Source organism: Alosa sapidissima, chromosome 7 (assembly GCF_018492685.1).
Source record: "Alosa sapidissima isolate fAloSap1 chromosome 7, fAloSap1.pri, whole genome shotgun sequence".
In the NCBI taxonomy this organism is placed as follows: Eukaryota; Metazoa; Chordata; class Actinopteri; order Clupeiformes; family Clupeidae; genus Alosa; species Alosa sapidissima.
Window position 1 is genome coordinate 7,987,610 of NC_055963.1, and position 20,099 is coordinate 8,007,708.

Genomic DNA, 20,099 nt, shown 5'->3' on the forward strand with positions numbered 1-20,099 from the left:
ACGGTCACTGTTTTTGTAAATTATGTACAAATATTGCCTAGTAAATTATTGCGTTTGCGGGATATTACATTGAATTGTCTTCATGGGGGAATGCGATTAAAACATATTTTTTTCATACGCATGGGGCATATGACTTTATCAAATCAGACTGTGATTCGACGTTGACTAGGGATTTGCGGGCTAGGATTTAACGACCCGGCCAAATCAAGAGAGCTGCCCATCGAACGGTAAAGGAGTAGTCCACCTGACAACGATAGAGTAGCCTGCATACATAGATAGAGTAATACAATCCAAACCTCGCTGAGAGACGATAGGCTGTTTTCGCCTGGCAATAACACGACATCGGAATACATTCTCTCGGCGGACAACACAGGATGTCGCATATAGGTAAGTTATATCTTTAACATGTATGACACACAGTCCTAACAATACTTTACTGTTTGTATTTAGTCTGAGTTACGACGACATAATGTATTCGTGTATGTAGGCTACCCTCTATGTTGTGGTCAACCGGCTCGTGCTGTTGGTCTCGGTCTCCACATAGCGCAAGCTGCTGTAGTAGTGTCAATGACGGCTTCTTTCATCGTTATCCCGCTTATCAAAACATTGGCGTCGATTGGCTCTTTTAAGTGTGTGTTTTATGTGTAGGCCTTTTGTATGTAAGCACAATTCATTTGTGTATTTATAGAAGAAGGGAAGCTGATTACATTGTGATGCTATTTTCGCTGTAGATGATTGTCTGGCTTCGATAGGGAGCTAGCCATTTAGCTAGTCAGGGACCAATCTAAAACAGAACTGCATCTAGAGGCAGCGCATGGATGTTTGTTTCTATTTGCCATATTGGTAGGCCTACAACAAAACACGAATAACGATTTCTGACTGAATCCACTCTGACAGATTTTGTCAATCGTGGAAAACACCCCTAGATTTACAGCAAACTTAGGCTACTTCCACATGAAAAACTGCTAGCATATGCTGCAGTGCCTTGTAGGGTTATCTGTCAGCGGACAGCGTTTACGTAGAAATATTATGCTACGTATTGAAAATAATGTACATGAATAAATGCTGTAGATATACATGTTTTTCATTTTGGTTGGCAAAATATTATGTGTCACGTGCAGGTGTAGAGTAGGATATTTCTGAATAGTTTATTTTGTAAACAGAACATTGAATGGCTTTGTTGGACGTGCGCGTTACCAATTCGGGGCTCTTCACGCCGCGACTGATGCCGCTTGCAAGTGACTATATGACTGCTCTTTGGAATATCACTTTAGTCTGTTCATTCATTTCTTTATCAACCGCAAGGAGCAGTCACAGATCACAGCTTTTTAAATAAAATGGTAAGTAATTAGGCCTGGAGTAGCCTAAAGATGAATGCCTATTCGAGACGTGCGGAATCAGTCCCTGGTGGTTCATCTGGTGGGGCCTTGTCTTACACTTACTCATCATTTTGGTTAGTCAGTTAAATATGGGAACTTGCACAAGTAGCCTTCGTCTAATCTATCATCTACCCAGTTCTCCCTTAAAAGTGATGTAGATCATACCAAAGATGTATCTCCATTTATCTCCTATCAGTCCATAGGCCTACTGTTTTGTAACTCTTTTCAAAAAGATTTTAGTTCTCTTTTGAAGAAAAAGCCATTTTTATGTCAAGACAGTAACTGCGTTTATCTATACAATAGTCACACCATGGCCAGTCACACCACCTATGGTTTTGTGCTGATGACCACATTAATCATGGTGTTTTAACATGAAACATGTTTCACTTTAAATGCAGCCATAGGCTTACTTATGCTGATCTACCAGGATTCAAAGGTGAGCTACTCAGTCTGTCATTCTGGGATAAAACACTAAAAGCCCATTCATACCGATATGCTGGAGAGGCAGTAAGCCACTTTAGAAATTTGTAATCCAGATTCATCATCACAGTTAGGCTTTGGGCATTTAAGCGCCTCACCTGGATTACATGGAGCAGTTATGGGGGGAGCCATTGGTTGATCCGGAAGATCACCATTCTTGTGGTTTGGAATAGGTTCAGTGAACAGTCCAGTGTCCCACCTTCTGTGGCCGTAGTGACACTCGCTTTCACATGCTTTACCTAGATGGGACAAAAGTGTTTTTTGTATTGTGGTCTCGGTCCTTCCTAGTCGGTCAGGGGCATGCACCCCCATGCCTGTGTCCACTTAGCGTCATACTATTCTATGCTATTTGACCGTATCCAAACTTTGGATATTTATATTGAACATGCACAAATACAGGCATTGTGTCAGATATGATGAGATTACCTGGGGATTAATATGGCTTTATTGTTGTACTTTTCTCTGGCTGCGCTGTTGTTGCATTCTCTCATCCCGTGTTAGAAGGATTGCACAACTTGTGTCTAGTCAGCCAGGTGAGATTATAATATCAGTGGGGCTACCTCTCATGCCTGGAAATACATTGAACCTCTTTATCAATCCTCAACCAGCCACAGGGAATCTCTTGGAGTTGTGTCATGGGAGGACACCAGATGATGCACCTCAATACAAATTCAATCGCTTGACTCCAATACAGTTTTGATAGAGTAAACATATTAGGAGTTAAATGGGCACTTTGCAGAGGATTTGGTCAAGTTTGTGTGTGTGTGTAAAAACTAGGCTGAGGTCTGCAGCAGTCTGTCCAACTTGTCTGGGGCCAAAGTCTCTCCTCACATGATTAATCTGAAGGGGGTAACGAGGCATCCTGTAACGAGCTTATGAGAGCACCTCTCCCTTGGTCACCCCTCCCACTCCCAGGCTCCTGCCAGAGCCCACTTTCCATGCAGGACTGCACAGACTTCCACATTTCAGTCACCAGAAGGCAGTCACCTTCCAACCATCGTTATTCATGTTTGCTTTCTACCCACTGCACATTAGAGATGGCCAGAGATTGCCATACAGTGATAGATATGTGAATCAGGATATAGTTGGCCTACTCTGAATTCAGTTAAACTTAAAATGAAGAGGTAAATATAGAAGTACTTTAATGGAGACTAAGCAGCCTCTCTGTTTCCTTTTTCTGGACCTTCATACATGTGTCTGTCTGTCTGCTATTCTGCCTGCCTCTCTCTCTCTCTCTCTCTCTCTCTCATTCCTATCTGACCAAACCGTAGTTGTTTTTGCTCAGGCAGAAATTTAGCTATAGTCACTGCTTTCATTCACACAAACACTGGCACATATTTTATCAGGGGGAAAATCCCCCCCAACTCCCTTTTTTGTGTGTGCCACCCCTCCTCTCTTTCTCTCTCTTGTTCTCTTTCACACACACACATTTTTCCCACCCATTCCACCGGCCTCCACCCCCTCCCCTTCCTGGACTCTCCCCCTCCCAGTGCTCTCTCCTCTTTCTCTCTTTCTCTCGTTCTCTGTCTGAAACCCTGCATGTCCCCTCCTCACCCCCTCCCCTCCCTGGACTCTCCCCCTCCCAGTGCTCTCTCCTCTTTCTCTCTTTCTCTCGTTCTCTGTCTGAAACCCTGCATGTCCCCTCCTGTCTTCTCTCTGCTTTTCATGCTGTTTTTTTTTTTCATTGAGCTACATCATGTCTCCCCCAAAACCCCTCTGTCTGCACCCCCTTCTTTTGGGTTTAAACGCTAGCACACACACACACACACACACACACACACACACACACACACACACACACACACACACACACACACACAGACGCATACACACACGTCCCCTGGCTACCCCTTTGTCTGCCTCAGTAAATCTACAGAGCCCACTCAGTCCCAGGGGATTAATGTGTGTATGCCAGTGAAGTGAGGGATAAAAAAGTGGGAGAGGCGCAGAGGCTTCTGCGTTGTTCCACGTTTGTTGTGTTTGGGGTTTAATAACTCTGTGGGAGCCAGCTTGACCATGGGTGTGTGAGAGAGGAAGAGGTGTGTGTGTGTGCATATTTGTGCATGTGAGAGATTGCTTCCTTTTTTTCGATTTGTGTGTGTTGTTGGAGTGATCCTCATGTTAACATGGTCAGATTAGGCAATGCTGGGCCACTCAAGTAAAGATATGGTATTCACAATCATGAGGTAACTTGTATTTGGTTGAGTTTGAGCTATTAACCTGTTATGACACTTTTAGAAAAGGAAAAACTGAACTGATATGTTTAGGTGTCAGAATGAATCAAGTTGTGCATGTCAAAGTTAATTAAGTTATTAGTGCAAAAACGAATCGTGGCTGCAGGCATTCCCACTTATCTCCAGTAACAGGAGGGGAGCCTCACCTTACCTCACCTGAGATGCGAAAACAAGCAAAGACAGAATTTAAAGTTCACTGCTAACATTTGTGAGCACATGGAAAGGAGGTAGTTCTTGGAAAACAAACATGGAACTAAGGGTTACCGTTTTAATTAAAGAATTTGGAAAGTGTACACAAAGATGGTTATATTTAAAAGTTAGAAGAAAATGTGTTCACCAAATATGAATGTAATTCTGGATTAGCAGTAGCAGCATCGCTAGTTGGCGCTAGTTTTGTCTTTGTGTATGGAAATTACTTGTCTTACATCCTACTGAAAATCTACAAAATATAAACCATAAATATAACATTATAAACAATAAGTAATAACTATAACAATATATTTTCATTTATTTGTGTGTGTGTGTGCATGCGTGCACGTGTGTGTATTGGGGGTGTGTATGTGTAAGCCATGGGGGATGGGGGTGTGGGGTGTGGTGGAGAGAGAGAGAGAGAGAGAGAAAGAGAGGGATGGAGCTGGCTGAATGTGTTTGATGTACTGTGATAACTCTGTCCGGTATGTGACTTTCATGGGAACTCCTTGCCCTGGGGACATGGGCAAATAAGCCCCTGTTTAAAGGAGAACTTCCCTCACTTTATCGCTTGTTGTTTTTGCCCCTTGTCCCACCACTTCCCCACCTTTACTGCTTCAGGGCAAATTCTTAATCTGTTTCAATGTCCCCATAGACCTCTTGGAATCGCCATTCTAGGAAAGGGCAATTTAAACCAGTGTTTCAAAAATCGGTCTGCCCCATATGCCTCCGAGGGTTTCTCTTGTCAAATCAAATCCAATCAAACTTTATTTGTCAGTCGCAACTGGGAACGAAGTGAGCTGACAATGGAAATGCCATTCAAAAGCATTACTTTGCTGGTTACATATAGCAGAGTGTAATGTGACTTCTGAACAACTTATGCACTTAAAGAATTCTTTTCATAGGTGTGATATTCTTAGATGTCAGAAGGAATGTAACTGAACTGGTATCTTCTTTCTTTCTTTCTTTCTTTCTTTCTTTTTTCTTTCTTTCTTTCTGTCTTTCTGTCTTTCTTTCTCACTTCATTTTCTCTCACTACCTGAGTACCTATTGAACATATTTCAGCGACTCTTCTCCTCATTTTCCTGATGAAAGTGTTAGACATCCTGTCTGTGTCACCTTTACTTAGACAGGGCTTATTTTACTTTATTTAATCACAGCCATGGCTTTGTTTTTAATCAAGGAAAACATCCCTGATTTCATTCCTCTGAACCATACACTGTTACAAGATTCAGAATGGCTTGCATTGATGTCATAATATATAGTGAGCTGTATATGTCTTGCTGCATAGGGTTGGAGTTTGGAATTAATGCCATATGTTACATGTTCAGAGTTATGAATACAAATATCCCAGTGGGACAGTAAACACTATTGATCTATGAAAAGATAACATTCAGTTCCTTTACAACAGGGGTCTCAAACACCCGGCCCGCGGGCCAAATCCGGCCCGCGTCCTGCCCAATTCCGGCCCGCGACGAATGACAAAATAATAATGTAATCCGGCCCTTGAGGCTATTAATTGAGACAAACAACGATACTGATTAAAATAGACGATAGATCCAGGTACGGTGACAAATCTCATTTGTAGGCCTACTCTGCTCCACTATGTGCAAGACATCCAGAGCTTGATTCAAACCCAAAATCGCTGCGCAAAGTTTTCAGGAAATACTTGTATTACACGCGAGAAACACAAAGACGTGCATTTGTAATGACGCGGAAGCGATGCAGGCCATAGTGTTGCAGAAATTGAAGCAGAAATTAAGCAGAAATAGCCAGGCCTACACCAAATGTTGAAAAACGTTCACGTGTGATGAAGTCTTAGGTAAGCTATGTTATTCACCTATTCTAATTCTGAAGGAGAATATCCTTTTGGAGATTATGATCGATCGTCTATGACAGTGATATTCACGGTGCGTCTGTGAATGGAGGTGCGTGTATACAACGGTGTCCACTAAGCATACCATGCTTGTTTCGACCCTCTGCCCAACATAGCTTGGAGGTTGCAGTGGTAATCGTGATGATAGTGTCCGTAATGGATGTGGTACAGACATCAGGGCTAGTAGAAATAGGGCTCTAAAGAACTACAAAGTCACCCGCAATATGATGCGAACTTCTGGTTACTGCAGATAGGAACTGTTTGACCAGAATACTTTATTGTAGGCCTATATTGTAGTAATCTATTACTAAACCACAACATCTTAGGTGTTGGTATACATCTTAGGTGTTTTTCTGTTAATTTGTTATGTGGGTAATATGAAAAAAGGAAAGTAAACCTGCTTAAATATGTTCATCCAGTATTTACTGAAAGGTGCATAATTTGAGGTGCTTGCCATCCAGTGACAAATTAGATGGGTAAATTTACCCCCTTCATAAACTTTTGTTTTACTCAAAGATTTTTACATTTACAGTATAACTTTATCTCTGACCACTTTCAAGCCATGGCCTTTTAAATTTTGATATAAAAATCCAATGGTGTTGCTTTCTTAACCCTGATGCCTAGTTTGCCAGATTTAAAAAAGTTATGAGAGGAAATATTTTTATTTGGTGTGAAACACACACACATACCTGTTTTTTATGTTTTTCATTTATTTTATAATTTGTATTAATATTTATTTTATCATTATTTTAGTTATAAGCTAAGGTTGCTAGCACAGGTGTCTAAAACTAGATAAAAACACTTGCACTTTCTGTTTGCAGTTTTGTGTGGTATTTGAAAAAAAGAACATTGCATTTTCAGCCGGCCCTCCAATCAGATGACGTTGGCAGAATTGGCCCCCAGCTCATTTGAGTTTGAGACCCCTGCTTTACAATGAGTTCCTGCATTCCATGTGGCACACATGTTTCCCCTGCAGCATGACTGTCTGATAAGCACTGGCAGTGAAAATTAATACTCTCACTTTGTATTGACTGACAGGCACAGTACATGTTAGAGTGATATGAGTGGGTAGGAGAGCTAGCTGCTATGTAACTTAATACAGTGATATTAGATAACCAGCAAATAAGACAGCCCTACAGACTAAGCCTGCCACATTCCTAGGAAACACAGTTGTCTGTGTGGTTCCCCTGACTGTAGTGTCCTAAATAAAATGTGGTCATTTTCATCTATCTAGTCATCAGGGGACTTCAACTATCAATATGAGATGTTCTCATTCAGTTGGAAGAGTGGCTCTTTAAAACCACACAATGTAGGCTAGTTCGTTTACCTTAAAATAGCAGCTTCAAAGTCATTTTAATTCTGCACTGACTTACAGTATGGTGAATAGCATCTCTGACATTGCTGATGCACTAGGTAACATTGTAGAAATGTGAAAATTGACAAAAACAGTAATTCCAACATTAAGTTGTTTTAAATCCTAACCAAGTGGTACCCTGAAGGTGTCTTTGTCTATATGGCGCTGAGCATTAGTAGGCTTTTACGTAGCAGTTCAGTATGACAGTCATCCAGATCCAGGAAGGCTCTGTTGGTCAGCATCAGAGTGGACCAGGCAAGGCTATATAGACAGATACAGCGGCCGCAGAGGATAGAGATGTGGTAGACAGATGGACAGTGATGAAAGAGTGTGAGATAAAGATTTCACCAGAGCAGTGTGAGAGAGAATGTAATACAGCATTGGGGCCACTTTCAGTTATTGTTGTGTGTGTGTGTGTGTGTGTGTGGCCTACTGGGTGAAAGAGAAAGCAGATAGGGATCCCCTGGCAGAGACCGTGCCACTGAGGAGCAATAGGTTTGCGTTCCCTCACTGTAAGCCTGGACTTAGGAGCGACCATAATGATACAACGTTACATTGCCAATTGTTCCTATGTGGCCTATAACCAGGAGTACTCCGGACCAGGATTAATATCATTACTCTACACTCAGTGCTGATCCGTGCCATTCACTTCCATTACATTTTGCTGCGTGTCTCTTTCAGCTTGTGAATCATTGATAATGAGAAGGCCTATAATGCTTCATGCATATTTAATAACAGTGATCAGGCATTCCAAAACTCTCATGTGGCGTGGACTAATAGTCCAGTTACAAAACAAGCAAACATTGTCAAGTTTCCCCCTCTCCACCACGGATTAACGCCAAATGCTAAAGACTTCCTTATTAAAGGTTTGAGTTGAATGAGCCATAACACAGATTACGCTACTGATGGCTAATTAGCGGATTTTATGGTTGCTTTCATTCTAAAGTTGAGTGCTCTCATAGGATTTTAGACTTTTATGGGCATTGCAACAGCATGTGCTCACCCTCCGGCCTGAATTTAGATGAACTAATCACCTCAGAGTGTTAATTCACTAGAAGGGGCAAGGTGAGGTGCCAATGTGGGAACTGACTGTGCCAGACCGGGCGTAGATACCACTTTTGATAAAATGTCAGTTGATGTAGTGTGCATGATGGAAGGCCTAGACAAAACAGAATGGCCCTGCTTTGTCATCGCAAGCTTGTTTTCTCAGAACAGATTATGATGAAATACCCTTTTGCTGTTTTTTGTAAAGAATGAGAGAGAGTAGAACCATTAGGATCTAGCATCTATTTGCCTTACAGGGTTTGACATACAGGGCCCTATTTTGCACCCTGGCGCATGGTGTAAAACTCGTTTTCTACCCGGTGCAAAGTTTATTTTCTTATTTTGCACATTTACTTTTTAAACAATGTGCTCAGGGGTGTGGCAATGAACAATCTAGGGAGTGGCTTAGCGCATTGTCTAAAAATTGCTATTGTACACCACCTAAAACGCATTACGCCACTGACCAAGAGAAACCTGGTCAGAAGTCTATGGCGAGTTGTTTAAAGGTTATTTTAAGAGCGCATTGTCAACAGTCATATTGGCGGGTGCAGAACGCACCATCCTTCTATCCTCCATGAATGCGCACCAGCACACTTTCATGCAAAACATTAGAAATTACACGATTAGGCTACAATGGAAAACATAATTAGAATAAACATATTACGAAATACATCTCACAAGTCAAGTCAAGTCACTATGCCTCGAGTTCGAGTCTCCAGTGTTCAAGTCCGAGTCAAGTCCGAGTCGAGTCCACTACTCATCTGAGTCAAGTCCGAGTCGAGTCACTATTAAATGCAAAACAAACAACCTTCGAGGCATTCATGTCTCCAGGCATTTGGCGCCGTTAAAGTTAACGTCTGTTATTGTAGAACATGGCGTGATGTGTAATGTAGGCCTATGACATGAAGCAGTAACATTCCATTGCACTAATATTAATACTGAGAATAATTTAGATATTACTTTGCCAATGAGTTCAAATAATAGACAAGTGCAAATGCGTAAAGGCTATGCTAGGTTTTAGTAAAGCAAAAAAAGCTCTCACCTGAATAGTCATTAACTGTCATTGTTTACTCTGCTGTGAATAATGACACATCCCTGTTGCAACCTCATGAATATTCATATTCCATGTCCTCTTCCTATTTCGTTTGTTTTATGTTTGTTCTAGGGTGCATTTGATGATCCCTTCACTACTACGCTGAAGGAAGGAGTGCCACTCGTACGTGCTGGAAAGCCCTCTCTCTCGGTTGAGCTCCCAGGTGTACCCAGGCCAGGTGTGCTGCTGAGGAACAACCTGCATGAAGGAGATGGAGAGAAGGAAAGGAAGGACTGAGAAGTAGACGAAATCACATTAGGAGGGAGGTGGTGGCCTACGCAACTTTTTCATATACTTGCCACCAATGCTGTTGTGAATCTTGAGCAGGAAAGAGAGAGCGAGAACCCAAGACGGAGGCGAAGAGAAAGAGGAGCATAGGCCCTCTCTGTGGACGAGGGGAGTTACAGGCCATTTGCAGCACTGGAAGGCGGCACGGTTAGCAATCCGTGGTGGGTGAGAGGGTGACCACTGAGAGAGAGAGACGGGGACTGACCGAGAGCCCGAGGGGTGGCGGAGGAGGGGGAGGGGGAGGCGACGGCCCAGGAGGACCGGGGAAGCTTATCTCCCATGGCGACTGACCCCGGCGAGCCCACGGCCACCGAGGACTCCTCGGAGAAACCTGATGGAGGGAGGGAGGAGGAGGCGGAGCAGGGGGGCCGCGGGGTGGACGCATCGGCGGCGGTCGCGGCCGCGGCGGCCCGGGAGCGAGAGCGCACGCGGAGCACCCCCTGCGACTTTCCCTCCTCCCAGACGCAGGAGAGGAGAGCGGGAGGAAGGGCCGCTGGAGGAGGAGAGGAGGACGGAGGAGACGCCGGGGCAGATGGACCGGAGGCGCCCCGGAATGCCCGCTCGCTTTCCTTCTCCACGCCCTCCTCCCCAACTGCCCTGCACCACCAGCACGCCCACCACCACCACCACCACCACCACCAGCAGAGCGGCCGGCTGAGGCGCGAGAACAAGCGTTTCTTCCGCAAGAGCGTCGAGATCTGTGAGGAGGAGGACGAGCCGGAGGAGGCCGCGGCGGCAGCAGCATCCGCCTCTGCGCCGGACACCCCGCAAAGTGCCCCCCACCTGCAGCTGCGCACCTCGGACTCCGTGTTCACCGCCACCGATGCCCCCCAGCAGCAGCTTCCCGCCAGCGCCCATGCGGCCCTTGGAGAGGAGGGTGCTCCCGACGGGGCATCCCAGGACCCAGACAAGGCTGGCGGAGCAGCCCCGTCCACCCCCACACAACCAAAGGCCAAGGAGCGCGAGGAGCAAGAGGAGGAGGCCGAGATGAAGGCTGTAGCCACCTCGCCCGGCGGACGCTTCCTGAAATTCGACATCGAGCTCGGCCGAGGGGCCTTCAAAACGGTCTACAAAGGCCTGGACACGGAGACCTGGGTGGAAGTGGCCTGGTGTGAACTCCAGGTAAGAGCCTGTTCCCATCCTGCATCTATTTCTATCCAGACAGAATGATCAAAGTTTAAAGACTTGAATAGAAGCTCCACTGCGGATTCGCTGATAGACGGTTGAAGGCGAACTTGAATAGCTTCCTTTTCTTGCAAAGTCTCAGGATTGGGGAGGATTGTTTGGGGCTGTATTGTGCTTTTGCTGTGTATGGGCTCCCCTGACCGAGCTAGCATGAATCAGAATCCTGTTACTCAGGGTTTTTCTGTGCTGCAGAAGTGAAATCTTAGCCTCTTGTCTCCTCAGCTATTCAGCAGGAGTTCTAACAGTCAACTGCAGTGAGAGCCAGGGGTGGGGAGGGCGAGTTGGAGAGTGAGAATTGGCTCTGTAGATATACACAGTAACCGTGGGAGAGTGGAATTGAACAAACTCGTGATACAATGAGCAAATAGAAGGCCTCCTCTGCACGATGAAATGCCTTGTTGTTCTCACTGTGTGGTATATCATTATTATTGGCATGTTCTGTGGCCTACACCAGGTCACACTATGGAGGAATGCATACAGTACAGCACACAAGGCATTACAGTCACATTGCATAATTTATACTCTTGACAAGTGAGAGAAACACATTCACATTGTTCAAAATGGACTACTGAGAGCGTGATCCTCTGCATTATGATTATAAGTGCTGGACTTCCAAGTTGAATCCTTTGTGACCTTCCCAGCCCGACTATTCAAGTGGGCACGCGACTATAATCCCCATCGAGCACATTTTTTTCCATTAGCAAAACACACACACGCCTTCTTCGAAGATTCTAGCTTGCCTTTAGGGGGTTAACACGAGAGAGGTAAGTAGCTTATCAAGGCCGCTCATTAATTAAGACTCAGAGGCATTGCGTGTACATCACGGAGACTCCAAGCGATCACGTCTTAGGCCTTTCATTGACCTGTACAGCACTTGTCTAACGCTCTATTGTTTTTAAAGGAAGACACCACTGTGTGTTGGAAAAGTAGAGTTTTGTCAAGGTTTGTGCCTTCGCCCGGCACTTTTGTTCCCCCAGTCAGGATGTGATCTGCCAGCACTGCCAGGGCACATTAGCGCAACAGGGGCACTTGCGCTGGAACACAGCAACAGAGGGTCGTCTAGACGGTCAGATAGAACATGTGATAAGAGCAGAACAAGGGGAAGAATAAACAGAGCAGGGGAAAAGGATGTTACCTAAAGGGAAGAGGAAGAAGGAACTGTTGACCAGGTCAGAGGGGAGTCACGGGTCAAACACATACGAGTGGTAAATGTCAAACCGAACAGCTACAAAAAAAAACCAGAACAACCATGTCTAAAAGAGACATTTTTACAGCTAAGTAAGGCCTCAGGTGAAACTACACATTTAAACAAGCTTCTGTTCTTTCAACAGAGCACAAAAAAGGGGATTTGCTATCCACCCTTTTTTTTTTTTGGTTGCTTAAGGTCTTGCTAAAGGTTGCTTGGTCATGTGTTCCTCTGGGGAGCTAATTCCAAACGAGTGCCCCGGTTAATCCCAGTGAGTGAGTACTGCTTGCCGGTCGGACTTCCTCCCAGCCTCCTGTTGCTTTTAGCGCCCGGCTGCCCTGTAGGGCAACCCTACTTTATATCACTTACAGAGCACACCGCCTCCGTCAGAGCAACACAACCCTGAAAAGACACATGCTATCCGTTTACCACAGGCAGCAGCAGTGCTAACAGCACTGTTAGCACTGCTGCTGCCTGTGGTAAACTGATAGCACTGAAGGCTGCTACCTAGCACTGTTTCCAGAGTGCAGGTTTAACAGCTGAGCAAACCCATACACCTCAAACAAAGACTTTGACCACTGGAGCTAGGATTACTGACCTATCCCCAAAAAGATAACCGACCCCACACACACACACACACACACACACATTCTACATAAATAGACAGGGTAAATATACTATGAACCACTGGCTCTGCACCATAAATTACACATGACTTCTACCACACAGGCAATGGCAGGGGAAGTAGTGCTTTGAGTATGAGCTCTAGTATGAGCTCAGTGGCTGGGACCTAAAAACATATCATGCTAGTACTTAAGCCACCGCTGTGCCACGCTACAGCTGAACAAAGGGAATGGAGATACACCGTAGCAAGAAAAATCATTGTATAGCTCATAACTTATTATGCTGAATAACCTATACATGCCGGTAGGATATCTTTTTGAGGCTTTTGATACTATTTAAAGACGCTGTTTCCATGGAAACTGTTACCTGTGGTGATGATTTGTCCTCGACTGTCTGTATTTTCACTGTCACTCATTTTTATAAAAAATGCTCTGTGACAAATCTAATTATACCCATCAGATATGATGCTCTTCCATGCACCAACATTAGTGGTAGGGTATGCCAGCCGAAAGGTTGTTCTAGACAAGAATAATGTAAAACAAACAAGTGGCTTTGTCACTTTTATAGTGACATAGACATGATACATTAGAACAGTGATTCCACTGAGCGCTATCCTTAGGTCTAATGTTGCCTTCCTTGCTGTAGTGTTGGGCAGACTGGCAGGAGAGCAGCTGATGCAGCCATCTCCCTGTATGAGCCGCATATTGTATGTGGAGATGGCGATCAGACCCCACGTGACGCCTCCTCTTCTCTGCTCCTCTCGTCTCTCTCTCCTTCTTTCTCTCTCTCTCTCTCCCGCTGTCTCGTGCTCTGCTTCGGTTCAGTGGCGAATGCAAATGAAATCAGCCCAGAGCTGCATGCCTGATGTAATCATCACGGCCTGTGTCGGACATGACAGGAGATGTCAGGGGAAGGCTGAGAACCTGATGAGGCCAGTGGATAGGTTGCTATGCTACCAGAAGACCACTGGAATCTTACACCAGCAAACCCTGTTGAGAGTCTTTCAGCTCCCCACCAGGGGTATGTTCCTCTGACATAGACATGTATATATCACTTTTATATCACACTATATATAATTTTTACTGCTGTCTCTCTCTTAAAGCATAACCAGCAGAGTTCAGTTATGGGGAAGTGCATTAACACTGTAGTGACTGGAATGATGAAAGGATGATCACAGAGGGGGAATGAAGGGTACGATGTGTGTAGAATACTGAGAAAGACTCTTTCTGTTCTCTATAGAGAAAGAGAAGGGAAGAGAGGAAGAGCTATAGAGAGAAAGAAAGAGAGAATGATGAGCCAAACAGAGGATTAGCATGGCATTCTTCCCAGAGAGGAACTCTGGAGCTAATGCTCACTCTCTCACTCTCTCCCTCTCTTTCTCCCTCTTTCTCTCTCTCTCTCTCCCCCTCTCTCTCTATCCTGTCTCACTCTTTCTCCCTCTCCCTCTCTCTCTCTCTCCCCCTCTCTCTCTATCCTGTCTCCCTCTCTTGTTCTGTTCTCTGTCACTCACACACACCACACTCAAGCCAGACTGGTCACAAATATGCACACAGATCTGGTGTTAGCGATTTACTTTGGCACTGGTATTTTGCCATAATGGATGTAAATGATGGCTAACTGTTGTACTGCTATATAAGGCTGTTGGGCCTATAGCGTTTGCTCTATGGGCTGTGCTGGTGCATTCTCCTTTACCTCTTGTGTATGTGCAGGCCCAGAGGAACTAAATCATACCCTTTTTAACTCTCATTGGGCTCAATGTAGATGAAACTTGACAAGGACATAACCTCCTGGTGAGAATATAGCGCTATTTGCTTCAGGACTAGCCCGCTGTGCAGCTCACAGACGCGGGCATGCTAACCCAGCCTATGGGGTTGGAGCTGTCCTCTTAGCCACGCTGTAATCATTTCTGAAGAGCTATTGAAGACAGCATGAACTCACAGAACCACAAACCAGTTATCAACAGCCAGCCTTTGTGCATAGTGACACAGCACTGTTAAGTAACAGTCTGCCTGTGATGTTTGCAGCCTTAATGTGGAGTTGCATGGGGGGATTTGTCATTGTTGTTATTAGCATGTATTATTCATGTCAATACTTAAGATAAGGCATTTACCAGCTGGAGTGTTGTTTGTTTATTGTCCATCATATCTTATCGCTTTGTAGACTAAACTAATTGGAGATCATTTGTATTGCAGGTTAAGAATTTGGTTAAAGCTCATTTGAGAGCACAATAAAGCAGTACAGCATCCCTTCCCCGCATAACTCTTAGTTACATAACAGGCATCAATACAGGAGCAAATAGCATGCATTAGAGGACACAAACAATTTGGAGTGGTTTGGAGAGGTTTGACTTATCGAAACAGCACAACTGAAACATTCAGCATTATATCATTGAATTTAACTGTACATCAGCTTTAGCTAGACCCCCCCCCCCCCCCCCAACCACACACACTCACACACACACACACACTGAAGCATCCAGAGTGACACACCTATGGTGGCTCTCCCACAGACAGACAGACAGACAGGGCTGTCTGTCCAGAGGCAGGGATTAGCTGTCCTAATGCAGCTTGAAAGAGGGGGAAATAGAAGTTCATGGCATGGCCACTCTCCCCTCCTCCCTCTCTCCCTCCCTCCGCTCCCTCCATCTCTCTCTCCGTCACTGTCTCTCTCTCTCCCTCCGCTCCCTCCATCTCTCTCTCCGTCACTGTCTCTCTCCCTCCCTCCCTCCCTCCCAGCTCGCATGCTCAGAAGCAAAAGGCCAAAGCAGTATATCCTTCATGCTAACATTTAGGCTTGTAGCATTACCATGTGGCCTCACTGAATAGGCTCATCACTCACAGTGGGGAAGAATTTACTGTGAGAATGTACAGAGACGTACAGTATGTGGCTGTTAACATAAACTACAGTCTACGTAGCAACTGAACGCAGACTGAATTTGAGCTGGAATACTTGATGTGTCCATGGTATTGCCAATTCATGGTTGTTCCATGTGTTACCCATGTGTTGTGTGTTGCTACGTGTTTTAAATACCTAAACAAGCAGACAAGAATAGCTGTGTGTGTGGGTGTGTTAGAGGGAGATGGATAGAGAGAAAGAGAGAGATTGTGTGTGTGTGTGTATATGTTTCGTTCGTGTGTGTGTGTGTGTGTGTGTCCGTGTCCGTGTGTGTGTGTGCGCCTCTGTCTGTGTGTCAGTGAGTGAGTACACAGGGGGTGATCCAGGGAGTTAATTACAGTGGGTGCCTGTCAGGCTGGAACAAAAAGCCTGCACAGACAGCACAACTCACGCAGAAACTCCACTGGCTCAACGCAGGCAGTCTGTCCTGTCCTGCCTGTGCCGCCACAGGACGCGCCCTGCCACAACAACAGCGTGGCCTGTCTGCCAGCCTCCGCAGTGGACAGAGAAAGCACAGACTGGCTGTCTCTGCAGCGCACAAACACTACTTAACACCTCTCTGGCAGGTGTCTCTGCATTAGTATATCTATAGGAAAATAGAATCATCAGGAGGTCAAATATTTGCTATTGAAAGGCCATTAATGACTTATTATTTGTTTTTAATTTGTGGGCAATCGCTACTAAGACCATTGACGTCTTTGGCCAGATGAAATTATCCTGAAAACTAGAATGAATTGGGATATTTTTTGTCGTCGAGCAGGTTTACTTTGGGTCTTGAGCCACAGGTTTTAAAGTGCAACAGTGATTCGGATATGACTCAGGAAAAGACCTGGTCATCATTCCGCCTCTCTGCGCGATCGCTTAGGCCAGACAAATGGGGCCAGACGGACAGCTTGTGATCTAACGGCCTGCCAGGTATTGATGTGTGCCATGATGCCAGTAGGGGTTAGTTTGGGTGGTTCTCTCCCCTCCCCCGCCCTGCTCAGTCTTGCCCACCGCACCGCCATCATTAAGTAAAAGGTCATCGGTTTTTGGCTGTCCACAGCAGACGGCTGGGTTGGCCGGGCCTTGTCTCTTTCCCAAAGGGACGCGAGGGTGGTGGGGTAACGGAGTGAGTCTGCCATGGCCTGTCTGAGGCGCTGAGGCATCCTTAGAGGCCCCGCGCTTACTCATGGCCACGTTATGTCACTCCACATTTCTCACCGCGCTCCACAGCAACCACGCTCACTGCAGGGGGAACAGAGAGGACAGGGGGCTAGAACTAAAGCACAAGAGAGAATGGAAGAGAGAGAGAGAGATGGAGAGAGGGAGAGAGATAGAGAGAGAGAGGGAGGGAGAGAGAGATGGAGGGAGGCAGGGAGGGAGGGAGGGAGAAGTGGGGGAGTGAAAGTGAGGGAGAGTGTGAAAAGGAAGAGAAATAGCTGACAGCACTGCCTGTTATTGCAGTGGAAAGATTTCTTAAAAGAGCTGTAATGAGGTGGAAATCAATTGGTGTTGGAGACTGTTAGGGGCCGAATTTAAATAGCAATTAGTCTTTTTCATCTGAGCCAGCTTTTTGCTGCTTTCAGAAGTTGTGAAGATTGGTAATGAAAGTAAAAATTCAGAGACACTGACTGATTTACAGAAAAAATATAATAATAACATAATAATTAAGACAAAAATACAAAGGAATGAGTCTCATGTGTACTCTTCCATGATGTTAGCCTTTCCTGATTTTCTGTGGACTTTTCCTTGCCGCTACAGTGGGCAGGGTCCTCTAAAGCTGACATCTAACATAAATATTATTTTAACACGTGACCTAGAAGATGTGGTGAGCCTTTTAAAGGGGCAGCTCAATAATTCAGTTGAACTCTAAGTGTACGCCTCAGCTGTCTAAGAATGCACCTACATTTGTGAGAACAAGAATTTGTTTTATCACAGCCCGTCTGGAGGCCACGCGTCCATATCTGTGTCAATTTTGCTGTTCAAAATGCATTTGTGGATAATATCTTATGACTGCCAACCCCTAAAGCAAACATGGGAATATTGGATGATCATCACGGGATCCCATTTGGACTACTGCAGCCTGTGATCTACCCAGACAGTCAATGGCTCTGGTGGCAGAGCAGACCAGACCAGACCAGACCAGACCAGAGCAGGACTAGATCGGCTCCTGAATCAGGGACTACCAGAGCACGTACTTTACATTACTTTACATTACATTACATTACATTACATTACATTTAGCAGACACTTCTTGACCAAAGTGACTTACATATGTCAGCTATATTACAAGGGATCACATTGTCCCCGGAGCAACTTGGGGTTAAGTGCCTTGCTCAAGTGCACAACGGCGGAAGCCCGGAATTGAACCGACAACTTTCAGGCTACTGCACGCTAGCCCAGCTCCTTAACCACAACATTACCACTGCCCCCACGTACTGACAGATAGAGTGCTGTTGTCATGGCAGAACCATTATCATTATGTCATCGCTATTTGTCTTGCAAAGCTAAAACAAAAACACAAAAACAGATAGCCAGGCCGCGGGTATTTGAGTTAGGCCCACCAGTGAGCGCTAATCCGAGCGAGATCTGCTCTTTTCAGCAGGGCTCCCATCTTGTTAGTCTGAGCTCACATAGATTACCGTCATCTAATCCCCACAGACGCCTCGCATTCTTCAATAGTAAACTGTTTACTTTCCCTGTCTCGCTGTCCATTTGCACTTTCTCCATCATGTGTCTTCACCCCCCCCTTACCTAGATTGCGTGAGGATATGTCAGATGATGGAAATAGAGGAAATGGGGGGGGGGGGGGGGGGGTAGTTATCTCATAGTCTGTTAGCATGTTCAACACACAATGTGCCTTTCCCTCTCTCGCCCCTCCCCTCCCATCGTTCACTAAGACCCTGAGGAGTTGTGAGTTGTGATGAGAGATTGGAATACCCACACAATTAACTTAGAAAGCCCCGAGGGAGCGCTGGGATTCATGAAAATGTTTACAGAGGGAGCAGAGGAGAGTGGAACGACCCATTGTAGGAAATGTGCGTCTAAGTGCCCAAACAACACGCGGCTAATGGTTCAACTGGCTCCCAGTAGACACTTCCCTTACTCTCCCTAGCTCATGACTCTGCACTGCTGGTGTGTGTGTGTGTGTGTGTGTGTGTGTGTGTGTGTGTGTGTGTGTGTGCGTGTGTGTGTGTGTGTGGGTGAGAGGGAGAGGGAGAAGGAGAAGCAGAAGGAGAGGAAGTTTACAGCTCTACCTTACACAAGACCTGACCTTATCCAAAGCAGGTGTCTGGTCCAAATCGGTCTCTCTGTGTGGGTAGGGTCAGGTCGAGGTCACGTTTTCATGGCTGTTTACATCATGAGTTATAGGCTGTCTACACAGGCCCTTAATACACTCCACTGCCACCTACAAATATTGCCAAATATGTTGCTAAACTCACTGCCCAGCTTTGGTGATTATACATATTGTGTAAGGGCTTTTGTCCTGTTTTGGTCAGGAGATTGCCCATACAGCAATCAAATGTGCTGCTAACTCGCTTACAGTGAGGTCACGGAATGTGGGGGCCTTTTCTTGAGTACACTCCTAATTCGCTAATGGAACAATGGTCCATTTGCTTCAGTGAGCAGCGCCGAGCGATGAGTCGATGAGCATGAGCGTTGTGTGGAACTGACATGGCATATGCATGGGCCCAGTTGACTGCCTGTGATATTCACTCACTGGAGAGAATTCCTGAAAGACACCCACTGGCGCTCCACAATAGGGCTCTCTTTCTGACCGCCGCGGCGACGGCGACCCCCTACTCTTCAGCGCTCCCTCGTTTTCTCTCTCTTTGTTGTGTCGTCCCCCTCATTTTCTCAACGGTGTTCCGCTCGGCCGGTGGAAAGGTTAGATCATCTCCTTATCGGCCCTTTGTTCACTCCCTCATTACTCCCCCCCTTCTCCTGCAAGCTATTCTTTTTTACTCTTCGGGGCAATTTTCATGTTCTTGGAGTGGTCTGTAAAATAACTTTGCTATATATTTCACTTGATGTAAATATACTATTATGGAAATTAGAAAAAAAATATTTCATTCATTCATTTATTCATTTATTATGACCATTGCTAGGACATTTTTTAACATACATTTGAAGGTTCAATTCTTTATTTATTCTTTCAATAATATACATTTCAACAGTTTTGCTTAATCATGCTGAGCACTCACAACAGTGATATGATAGTAATTGTTTTGCAATCTGGACACTCCTTCATCTTGTGTGAGCGCGTTTAGCTGTCTGGGTTGCTGGGAC

General features: G+C 45.3%; 1 protein-coding gene across 5 annotated transcripts in view; it reads left to right on the top strand.

Moving 5' to 3' along the window:
* The first annotated feature begins 233 nt into the window (after positions 1-233).
* Positions 234-20,099, top strand: part of si:dkey-151g10.3 (serine/threonine-protein kinase WNK2) — a 47,693-nt gene continuing 27,827 nt past the window's right edge. For all 5 annotated transcript variants that reach the window (XR_006032765.1, XM_042097682.1, XM_042097683.1 and 2 more), the window contains exons 1-2: positions 234-387; positions 9,722-11,059. Coding sequence is in view for 4 of the 5 variants with exons in the window: in XM_042097682.1 (XP_041953616.1) it covers positions 10,217-11,059 (843 nt within the window). In the remaining variant the exon portion in view is untranslated. The remainder of the gene's footprint in view (positions 388-9,721; positions 11,060-20,099) is intronic.